Here is a 12,459-nt window from a genome sequence, read left to right on the forward strand (position 1 = left end):
GCCCTTAAACCCACAGCGCTATTTGAAAGCAGCATCAAGCTCATCACCATGCACATGTAACAGTTTAACTTTAGTCCGTCCCCTCGCGAACCAGGGACCCTCTGCACACATCAACAACAGTCACCCACGAAGCATCGTTACCCATCGCTCCACAAAAGCCGCGGCCCTTGCAGAGCAAGGGGAACCACTACTTCAAGGTCTCAGAGCAAGTGACGTCACCGATTGAAAGGCTATTAGCGCACACCACCGCTAACTAGCTAGCCATTTCACATCCGTTACACACATTCACCACCCCAGGAAGTTCAACATAAACATATTTAATTTGTTGCCYAATAAACTGCATGCTTTCCAGACAAGTCGTAGTGGGAGGACCACACACGTCATAGCGTGACTCCAAGTTTACTTTCATATCATGTTTATTATATCATTATTTGGCCTTAAATGCGTTTCCACTGACATTTCTTGCATAAATATTTTTACAGACACAAAAAGATCCCACCTTGTCTAGCGTATTTTGTTTTCTTGACATTTAGAAAGTTTTCCAAAACATTTTCTGTTTCCATCAGGCCTGTCATGACTTATTTTAAGCGACATGTACTTTACTCGCATAAAAAGGTTGGATGGAAAACTGGTTAGTTTTCTCTTTACCTTTCTCTGATGGATTCCCTTCAGCAGAGCGAATGTGCTGAGATGGTTGCAGGAGCACACTGTTTGGTTGGAGTTTGACATCACTGAGGTGCAACCCCGCCCAGACCACACCCCCGGTCCATTCTCATCCGACCAATAAACACAGGTGGGGTCAACGTCACTGGACTAGSATACAGAGTATATGGGTTGGGKTCAATTCCATTTAGACTCAGTAAATTCRKGAAAGAATGTGACTTAATGGAAAATATATCAATGAAAAACATGTTTTACTAACAGTCAGAAAATATTAATTAGAGACACAAGTGTTACCTGCAGGTGATTGAARGTGAGATTAACCGGTTGGGGCAGGTTTGTTGTGTTGGAGTTGCTAACGGACACCGTCGCAGCACTTGACATGAGCTGCTGGCTCTGATGAGAAGTGCTGTCCTTCAGACTATCCAGATTCTTATAGCTGAGCAGAATGACAAACGCAAACCCTGCACACAAAAACAACACAAGAAAACATAAGGCCTGATACAAAAACATGTACAACTCACAATATCTCAAGTGAATCTATCAATGTATGTCTTTAGTAATATTTGGAGCAGATGATTGGTACTGTAGGACTGCGGCTACCTGGGTAATTCTGGTCATCTCCGACTACCGTCTCCCAGGTGGTGTCAAGTTGAGTGTTCTCATTGGTCAGGCTGACTGGTCCTTTAGGTGAAGTCTTGTCTCTCCTCACCATAATCTCAACCTCTGTTTTTCAACATATTGACATAATCAACACAGACCAGAAATCACCATTACTGAAAGAACACAGTATTGCATTAATTATATTTTAAYGTTGACACGATGTAATGTGCTCGTTAGAGCTCCGTTTATGATCAGTAAGGTGTTCAGATTGTAGTACCTGCAAGGTGGTTAGTAAATGGGAAAGGGGGATACCTAGTCAGTTGTCCAACTGATTGTATTCAACTGAATTGTGTCTTCTKCATTTAAACCAACCCCTCTGAATCAGAGAGGTGCGGGCGGCTGCCTTAAATCGACATCCACGTCTTCGGCRYCCAGRGAACARTGGGTTAAMTGCCTTGCTCAGGGGCAGAATGACAGATTTTTACCTTGTCAGCTCGGGGATTCGATCCAGCAACCTTCCGGTTACTGGTCCAACGTTCTCACCGTCAGGCTACCTGCCGCCCCATTGTAAATATGTGCTCAGTGTGTGTGTGTTACCTGTGTGGTTGGTCTCTATCCTGGTCACGTTCTCTGTCAGCAGTGGAGCGATCAGTCTGATCGAGATTTCAATGGTTCTCAGTAACTTAGTCACTTCACTGCTACTACGGTGACCATTGGACTGGAGGTCCAGTTGAAGAACATCCGTGGTATTAACCAGTAACTAGAGAAGAGAGACATAAGGGTTTTGTACGTGTGTGTGTGTGCGTTTGCATGTGTGTTTCTGTGTGGTGACTTACTGTCAAAAGCACATCTCCAGTTGGCAGCGGTCTTGTAGGTCCAGACAACGTAGAGTTGTTCAACACCAAACAGTTGTTTCTCAACAGAGACAAGAAACTATCAAAGCCTGGTAGAGTCTGGGAGGAAAATGCATAAAAACATTTCAAGATCAAGGAAAAATACCCTTTTCTCAATTAATAATGTAATAATTCAAAAGTAAAGCTTTACCTGTCCGGGCTGTGTTTCATACTGGTCACAATTAAGCTCTAAAGTAAAAACATGCAGACATTTTTATCTCAATACCCTTCTACAGTACACTATGTACAGACCTGTCCATGATAAAGGAATTCATCATGGACCACAGGTGGAATGGTGCTTGTTTCTCACCTACACACTTCGTTTGGTTTTTGCCAAAGTTAGTAAATCCAGCAGGACACTGGCACCAGTAACTGCCATTCAGGTTTTGACAGATGCCCCCCTTTCCACATACTCCGTCTGTATTACACTCGTCAATGTCTGAAAGAGGAAGAGAGAGATGGCGAATTAAGGGAGAGAGGATGAAAGTGTGGGATGACAAGGAAAGGACGTCACACACAAACATTTTACCAGTGATATTCTCAGGCTCTAATCTAAACCCAGGAAGACACAGTATTAAACATCCTGCKGTGTTGACGCATGTTCAATTGTCCCCACAGACGAGGAGCATGTCTATACACTCGTTGATATCTAAATAATGTTTGATGAGTCCAAGTGTAAGAGGGTATGCTTCCACCTGCATCACCGAAATGGTACCTTTTCGGTGGCGCAGCTGGCTAGTGTGTTGTCAAGCAGACAGTTATGTGTGTTTGTTAATCAGAGGATAATTAGTTTGAGCCAGGGACAGTAAAGCAGGCACAGTGAAGCCTGTTACACAAGGAGTAAATACAAGTTGAARCAGAATATTTTGGGTCAGTCAAAATAACAAAACATTGGATGGGACAATCAGAAGACTCAAGAAGAATTGTGTTTCTCTCACCTACACACAAAGTTTGTCTGTCGCCAGAGTTCCTAAATCCATTGGGACACTGGCACAGGTAGCTACCCTCYTGATTAAGACAGGTTCCCCATTTCCCACAAATATTTGGGATCTCAACACACTTGTYTTTCTCTGAAAGAGAAAGCGTTTGTGTTGTCAAGCAGACAGTTGTGTGTTTGTTAATCAGAGGATAATTAGTTTGAGCCAGGGACAGTAAAGCAGGCACAGTGAAGCCTGTTACACAAGGAGTAAATACAAGTTGAAACAGAATATTTTGGGTCAGTCAAAATAACAMARCATTGGATGGGACARTCAGAAGACTCAAGAAGAATTGTGTTTCTCTCACCTACACACKGAGTTTGTCTGTCGCCAGAGTTCCTAAATCCATTGGGACAATGGCACAGGTAGCTACAACCCTGATTACGACAGGTTCCCGATTTCCCACAAATATCTGGGAACTTAACACACTCGTCTATGTCTGAAAGAGAAAGTGTGTGGTGAGGATGAAGTGGAGATGGAGAGATGAGTGTCTGATTATAAGGATGATACTAAAGACACAGAATTCTTACCCAAGCATTGTTGAGTGGCACCAGTAGTCAATAAACCCAGAAAAACACACACAGTAGTACCTAAAAAATACATAAATTCTAAAAGCTTTAACAGGAGCAAGGTATTGTGTTTCATTTGAAAACAGCATAACATTTTGTAAAAGCAGAATATTTCAGGTCATCCCACCCCCTTAACCTTTGACCTCCTAACAGCTAATTCCATGGGTGAAAGCACATGATAGTGTTGAAGCAAGCTGAATTGTCCCCACAGCGAGTGAGTTGTTACTGCACTCGTCGATATCTAAATGACACAACATATACAAAAGAATGTTCTGATACGTGTAATGTTACATGTCCATTTAAATGCACTGGTTTTGGCTAGTCCTGTTTACATACGATTGACTCTCAAACTCAAGGTAGCCATAAGAGTATTGATTCAAAGCTCTATACATCAGAGGAAAATAATGATTAAAGTTATGACAGAGATCATATTTAATTCACAATAAATACATATTTTCTGAATAAAGACCCCCCTTAAAGTGAATGGTGTTGAATGTTCTTGCACAAGGTCTGGTTAAGGCTGGAGAATGAACAAATGAGCCATGTATAAATTGCTGATATAGGTGAATATTACTGATCAACCTAACAATACAATACAAAAAATTAAGTCTAAAACCTTCACATTCAGTCTTCATCATCATCACAAATAGCATAACACAAAATCCCCTTAACTTCAGCCCCACCTTTCTGTGGCGCTCCATGACCATAGACCTTGAGAAGCGCTAAATGAAGACATAAAAGAAAGGTTGAACTGCACACATACATATAATAAATATATAGCTTTTTAACAGACTCAGTGATGATATGTTGGTTAAATAAAAAGCTGAACATTTACTGACCCAGAATCAGGAGAAATATAATTTCTCCCATGCTCTCTGACAGGCGGTGAGTTAATGTCAAACACCAGCTTGGCTTTAATTCTAAATAATGATTTGATAACATCACGCATGTGGTCAGCACAGTGAAGCAATAACAGTTCATCTTAACTAGCAACGTCTTTCTCTTTAAATAGCATCCGCCCCTAAAAACCAGCTTCTCATTTAGAAAACAGCCTATGTAGCATCGACATGAGTCCAAAACGTATTCTTCACTGTCAAAATTGACTGCCAAGTGTAAATAGGATAATTTGTCATAAAGTCAGTCTTTGACTGAGTTTTGTGAGATTGTGGTCGTGACTACTGCATTACAACATAAATGAAGGTTGGGTTTGTTGAAATGGAGTGTAATGGATGGAATGGAGTGAATGGAATATTATCAAACCCATGAAAACCATGTTTTTTATACCATTCCATTTACTCCATTTCAACCATTATTATGAGCCATTCTTCCCTCAGCAGCCTCCACAGCTGTTCAATACTGCCCACAGCTGGCAGCACACAAGTAATCATCAATTCGGAGTGCAGCAGCACCCGACCCAATCCTAATGCCTGTGGTAAATTTGGATTAACTTTGGATTTCCATATGGGGCTAGTTAGGGACCATCTGTAAATTGCACAATGTACATGGGATGGTATGTTACCATTCAAATAGCTCCAAATGTCAACGACTTAAAAACCTCAAACCAACTATAAATTGTAGAAATTAATTTACAAATATTGAAAGCATTTCATCAGAAATCTAAAGGTTGTGGAACATGAAAATATAGAACCTTGGCATGACCCTGGAGAACACCCTGTTGTTCTCTGCAAACATCAAAGCAGTGACCAGCTCCTGCAGGTTCATGCTCTACAACATCCGTAGAGTACAACTCTACCTCACACAGGAAGCAGCGCAGGTCCTTATCCAGGCACTTGTCCTCTCCCGTCTGGACTTCTGCAACTCGCTGGAGGCTGYGCTCACCACTTGTGCAATCAAACCCCTGCAACTTATCCAGAACACAGAAGCCCGCATGGTTTTCAACCTTCCCAAGTTCTCTCATGTCACCCCGCTCCTCCACACACTCCACAGGCTTCCAGTCGAAGCTCGCATCCACTACAACAGCATGGTGCTTTCCTACGGAACAGCAAGAGGAACTCCCCCYCCCTACCTTTAGGCTATGCTCAAACCCTACACCCCAAACCGAGCACTCCGTTCTGCCACCTCAGCTTCCCCCTGAAGCTAGGACAGCAGAGTCCCTGCCCATCTTCCRAAAACATCTGAAACCCTACCTCTTCAAACAGTATCTTAAATAATCCTCCTCCTCACCTCGACCACCCCCCATTTTTTTAATAAAAAACATAAAACACTTAACCAGCACTTGCACTTGACACCACCCCACCCCCCTTCTAGCTCTGAATCTACAGATAGCTACATTACTGAGGAAAAATGTACTTTCTATGCCTGTGATATGTGGTTGTCCCACCTTGCGTTAAGATGAACGCACTAACTGTAAATGGCTCTGGATAAGACCGTCTGCTAAATGACTCAAATGTAAATGTAGTTGTCTCCTTTCTCTCAATTAGTTTCAGCCAGCTGGTGTGCGATTGTGGCAAAGTTGGTTGGACATTGTATAGCCTGCTCCAGTGTTAGTTAGGGACTTCAATCAATTATCATTTTTTAAACAAATAATTAATTGACTAATGTCGGTTTAATTATTTGAATTCCATTTTATTTGGTGGTTTTCTGCGATCTCAATGCTMACATTGCACAGTTTCCCTACAGATAAATCAGAGCCGGTCTGTGTTTCTTTTACGCCTCCTGCGGAAGAGACATACGAATGCTCAATCGTGAGGGGATATAGAGAACAACGGATACTTTGCAAGGTATCTCTACCTGAAAATGCATGATCTAAGTGATTGATAGTTGGGATTCAGCAGTCATAAAAGTATGCCTTAATTACTTTGAAGAACTACAAAATAGTCATTTTGTCAGACAGCATAGACAACAGCTCTAGAGATGAGATGATTACTTGGAATGAAATTATAAAGTTGTAAAATAAAAACACACACTGTAACTATTCTGCAGTAAAATTCTTCTCTGCAGATGCCCAAATTCTTCTCTGCAGATGCCACCACAACACCTATTTTCTGTAGTACAGTTGATCACCATGGCAATAAATGCTAAAAAGCCAACCTCACTGTAACAAATTTCATTCGTAGGCCTAGCACTCTGTACTGAAAAAAGTATACTACTCACCAGGAGCCTCTTAGGATCCCTCTCCCTTGACCCATCTTCCTGTACTTTCTTCTCTGCCTCAACATACGACCCCTTCTGTACAACTCTGACCCTGGCAACCTAAACCTGCCTCTCGCACCGCACCACTTCTGATCCCCAGGAACATGGGCACCGCTACAGTTAMCACATACCGCTTCTTTCACTGATACTACACATTCCTTTGTCCTGTGCCCTCCTGAACACTTCGCACACCTTGGAATCTCCCTCCTACACACTGCTGCAACATGACCATAAGCTTGGCACCTGAAACACTGTAGTGGATTTGGCACMAAAGCTCTTACGGGATAACCGATATATCCTAACATTACTTTGTCGGGTAACGACTCAGCATCATAACTGAAAAGGACAGAGAGTSACTCTTCTGTTTCAGCACGCTCGCCACCGGGTCTGCGTCGCACCAAACGGTGGGTTGTCACAGACACCGGGAATCCACCTCCACCCTTACCGCTACGAACGAACAAAAATAGACCTATTTTCTTGTTGTTACAACAACAAGAAAATTGTTTAAAGTGTTTTGTCTAAATACTCGTGGATTCTACTAATAAAAGAATGGACGACCTGACTAGAGAGGTCCAGGACCAGAAGAACAGTTTGCAGTTCTCCCAGGATCAGCTCGACAAGTTGAAACAGGAGAACGGCAAGATGACAGCAATCTGTATGTCATTGAGAAAGGACATCAGTTCTGTGTGTGAATCCATGATAACAATGACAGATAAATCAGACTATCTTAAGGGACAATCAAGGCAAAACAACATGGTTTTGGATGGAATTGCAGAATCTCCACATGAGACCTGGATGGAGTCGGAGGACAAAGTGAGGGAAATGATCTCTGAGAAATTGAAGATGGACCACAGGAAGATTGAGGTGGAGCGCGCCCACAGGAYTGGAAAACCCACCACYGAGCCCAGGTGAYAGGCCCAGGCCGATAGTGGTCAGGTTCCTGATGTTCAAGGACAAGGAAGCTATTCTGGAAAGAGYCAAGAACTTGAGAGGAATGTATATCTTCCTCAACGAGGACTATCCTGARGCTGTGCGCCAGAAGAGGAAAGAACTGATCCCAGCCATGAAAGCTGCCAGAGCGCGTGGGGACATTGCGTACATCCGCTACAACAGGCTCATTGTCCACCCTCCCTCCCAAAAGCCTGGAAGGGATGAGAAAGCCAAACCTATGGGTTCGTAGCCTCAACCCCGCAGCACACACACACACCAATGGATTAACCTCTTGGCGCACGGATCTCTTTAGCGGGATCATTTTCATCAACAACCGCTGAATTGCAGAGCGCCAAATTCAAAACAAATTACTAAAAATATTTAATTTCATGAAATCACAAGTGCAATATAGCAAAACACAGCTTAGCTTGTTGTTAATCCACCTGTCGTGTCAGATTTTTAAAATATGCTTTACAGCGAAAGCAATCCAAGCGTTTGTGTGAGTTTATCGATCACTAGACAAAACATTACAAACACCTAGCAGCAATGTAGATTGGTCACGAAAGTCAGAAAAGCAATAAAATTTGTTGCTTACCTTTGATGATCTTCGGATGTTTGCACTCACGAGACTCCCAGTTACACAATAAATGTTCCTTTTGTTCGATAAAGATTATTTTTATATAAAAAAACTCAATTTGTTTGGCGCGTTATGTTCAGAAATCCACAGGCTCAGGCAGGGCAGACGAAAATTCCAAATAGTATCCGTAAAGTTCGTAGAACATGTCAAACGTTTTTATAATCAATCCTCAGGTTGTTTTTAACATAAATAATCAATCATATTTCAACCGGACGGTAAACTATTCAATACAATAGAGAAAGAAAATGTTGAGCTACCACTTTCGCGCGCAAGAACTAATCATAGGACACCTGGCTATCCACTGACGCGATTTGATAAATCTCGCTAATTTTTCAGAATAAAAGCTTGAAACTATGTCTAAAGCCTGTTCACAACCTGTGGAAGCCATTGGAAAAGGAATCTGGTTGATATCCCTTTAAATGGAGGATAGGCAGGCAATGGAACAGGGATTTTTCAAAAATAAGAGGCACTTCCCGGGTTGGATTTCCTCAGGTTTTCGCCTGCAAAATCAGTTATGTTATAATCACAGACAATATTTTGACAGTTTTGGAACCTTTAGAGTGTTTTCTATCCTAATCTGTCAATTATATGCATATTCTAGCATCTGGGCCTGAGAAATAGGCCGTTTACCATTGGGAACGTTATTTTTCCAAACATGAAAATTCTGCCCTCCTAGCGTCAAGAAGTTAATGGACTGCTGAATGTATATCTTTTTTTATCTTGCTTTGTCTGCTCTTTCAATATTATGTCTATCACTGATAAGCTACCAAGGAAAAGGCTGAAAATAGCCCATATGAATATATGTAGCCTTAGAAATAAGGTTCATGAAATCAATAACTTGCTAACATCAGATAACCTCATATATTAGCCATTTCTGAGACTCACTTAGATAATCATTTGATGATACATCAGTAGTAATTCAAGGATATAACATTTATAGAAGAGATGCTTATGGGGGAGGAGTTGCTGTATTATTCAGAGCCATCTCCCTGTATTGCTTAGAGAATATCTTATGTCAATGTTATTGAAGTGTTGTGGTTGCAGGTTCACTTGGCACATCTAAAGCCTTTTCTTTTGGGGTGTTGCTATTGGCCACCAAGTGCTAACAGTCAGTATCTAAAATAATATGTGTGAAATGCTTGATAGTGTATGTGATGTAAACAGAGAGTCTACTTTCTTGGGGAGCTGAATATTGGCTGGTTTTCAAGAGGAAGCTTCTTACTGTAACCAGTGCCTGTAATCTGGTTCAGGTTATTAGTCAACCTACCAGGGGTTTACAAACACTACAGGAACAGATCATCCACATGTATCACTCACATTTTTACTAATGCTGTAGAACTTGTTCTAAGCTATATCCGTACCCATTGGATGCAGAGATCACAATATAGTGGCCATCATCCAGGAAGCCAGAGTTCCAACAGCTGGGCCTAAAATAGTGTATAAGAGATCATACAAAAGATTTTGCTATGACTCTTATGTTGATGATGTTAAAATATTAGTTGGTCTGATGTGATTAATGAGGCGCTCCAGACGCTGCACTTGATGAATTTATGAAATTGCTTCTTCCAATTATTGATAAACATGCACCTGTTAAGAAACTGACTGTTAGAACTGTTAAGGCTCCATGGATTGATGAGGAATTGAAAACTGTATGGTTGAAAGAGATGTGGCAAAAGGAGTGGCTAATAAGTCTGGCTGTACATCTGACTGGCTTATTTACGGCAAGTTGAGAATTATGTGACTAAACTCAACAAAAAGAAGAAGAAACTTTATATGAAGTCAAGCTCAATGATATAAATCATGATGGAAAAAAAACTTGAGTACTTTCAATGAAATTACATTCAACTCCATTTTTCATTGAATCAGATGGCTTATTCATCACAAACCATTTGATGTTGCCAATTATTAAATGATTATTTCATTGGCAAAGTGGGCAAACTTAGGCAGGAAATGGCCACGGCAAACAGTGAGCAATTATATTCATGTAATAAAAAACAAATAATGAGGAAAAGCAGTGCAAGTTTGGATTTTGTAAGTTAGTGTGGGAGAGGTGGGAAATGATTGATAACGATCAATAAAGACAAACCTCCTGGCATTGACAACTTAGAAGGAAAGCTACTGAGGATGGTGGCTGACTCTATAACCACTGCTATCTGTCATATTTTCATCTGAGCCTAGAGGAAAGTCTTTGTCCTCAGGCCTGGACGGAAGTAATCCGCTACCCAAGAGGTGGTAAAGCGGCCTTTACTAGTTTTAACAGCATACCTATAAGCTTGCTGCAGCTCTAGCAAACTGTTGGAAGAAATAGTGTTTGACCAAAATACAATGCTATTTTCTCTGTGAACAATTAACAACAGACTTTCAGCATGCTTTATAGAGAAGGGCACTCAACATGTACTGCATTGACACAAATGACTGATGATTGGTTGAAAGAAATTGATAATAAGAAGATTGTGGGAGCTGTACTGTTAGATTTCAGTGCAGCCTTTGATATTATTGACCATAACCTGTTGTTGAAAAAACTTAAGTGCTATGGCTTTTCAACCTCTGCCTATCGTGGATTCGAGGCTATCTATCTAATAGAACTCAAAGGGTTTCTTTAATGGAAGCGTCTCTAATGTCAAACATGTAAAGTGTGGTGTACCGCAGGGCAGCTCTCTAGGCCCTCTACTCTTTTCTATTTTCACAATGACCTGCTACTGGCATTAAACAAAGCATGTGTGTCCATGTATGCTGATGATTCAACCATATACGCATCAGCAACCACAGCTAATGAAGACACTGAACCCTTAACAAAGAGTTGCAGTCTGTTTTGGAATGGGTGGCCAGTAATAAACTGGTCCTGAACATCTTGAAACTAAGAGCATTGTATTTGGTACAAATCATCCCTTAAGTGCTAGACTCTCAGCTGAATCTGGTAGTGATGGTGTGGCTGTTGAACAAGTTGAGGCGACTAATACTTGGCATTACCTTAGATTGTAAACTGTCATGGTCAAAACATATAGATTCAATGGTTGCAAATATGGGGAGAGGTCTAGCCGTAATAAAGAGATGGTTTGCTTTTTTGACACCACAGTCCAAAAAGCAAGTTCTGCAGGCTCTAGTTTTGTCTAATCTTGATTATTGTCCAGTCGTGTGGTCCAGTGCTGCAAGGAAAGATCTAGTTAAGCTGCAGCTGGCCCAGAACAGCAGCGCAAGTTTTGGCTCTTATATTGTAATCAGAGGGCTATATTAGTACTAGTATCCTAATAAAATACAAATTACCAAAAATCCCATAATCACTCCTATCAATGGCACCTCTGTTGTCACGATCGTTGTAATGATGAGACCAAGGCGCAGCGTGAGTAGAGTTCCACAATTTTAATCAACTGAACTACCTAACAAAACAACACAACGAAACGTGACGCTCACAGGTGTGACGCAGCTCAGGCCAATCAATCGTAGACAAGATCCCACAACACAAACGAGGAAAATGGCTACCTAAATATGATCCCCAATCAGAGACAACGATAAACAGCTGTCTCTGATTGGGAACCATATCAGGCCAACATAGACATACAAAACCCCTAGACATACAACACCCATAGACATACAAAAACCCTAGACATACAAAAACCCTAGACATACAAACTAGCGTACCCACCCTAGTCACACCCTAACCTAACCAACAATTATAGAAAAACAGAGATATCTAAGGTCAGGGCGTGACACCTGTTCCTGAGAGCAAAGCAAGTAACAGGTATTTTCCCCATTCGCATGGCGCAGAGCACCCGCTGCCTCTGGGAGGAAGAAACACAAAAAATCTTCACAAGTCCACTTCACTGATTCAACAGTACCCAACTCCTTTTTCACCCAATCTGAACCCACGTGTCAGCCAAAAGGCACCGGTCCACTTTCTCCAAAAATGTCACTCCTACTCTACCAGAATCCTCTTTATCATGACCGTCGGGGTGAGGCTCGGGCTCTGAGACCTTCACTACACCTGCCACCTCAGGTAATTCATCCTCCTTCTCTTCTAGTTCATCTCCAGAGCTACT

General features: G+C 41.5%; 1 protein-coding gene across 1 annotated transcript; it reads right to left on the reverse strand.

The window, feature by feature from the left end:
* Positions 1 to 489: 489 nt before the first annotated feature.
* On the reverse strand, positions 490 to 4,791 carry LOC111965768 (adhesion G protein-coupled receptor E5). Its single transcript, XM_023990053.3, has 12 exons — positions 4,542 to 4,791; positions 4,386 to 4,424; positions 3,664 to 3,723; positions 3,441 to 3,572; positions 3,095 to 3,226; positions 2,467 to 2,595; positions 2,308 to 2,345; positions 2,100 to 2,216; positions 1,861 to 2,023; positions 1,264 to 1,386; positions 958 to 1,124; positions 490 to 813 (listed from the first exon to the last, which is right to left on the reverse strand). Exons 1-12 carry the CDS (start codon positions 4,681 to 4,683, stop codon positions 505 to 507), a joined length of 1,551 nt encoding a protein of 516 aa, XP_023845821.2. The 5' UTR covers positions 4,684 to 4,791; the 3' UTR covers positions 490 to 504.
* Positions 4,792 to 12,459: the final 7,668 nt, after the last annotated feature.

Source organism: Salvelinus sp. IW2-2015, linkage group LG6.2 (assembly GCF_002910315.2).
Source record: "Salvelinus sp. IW2-2015 linkage group LG6.2, ASM291031v2, whole genome shotgun sequence".
NCBI classification, from domain to species: Eukaryota; Metazoa; Chordata; class Actinopteri; order Salmoniformes; family Salmonidae; genus Salvelinus; species Salvelinus sp. IW2-2015.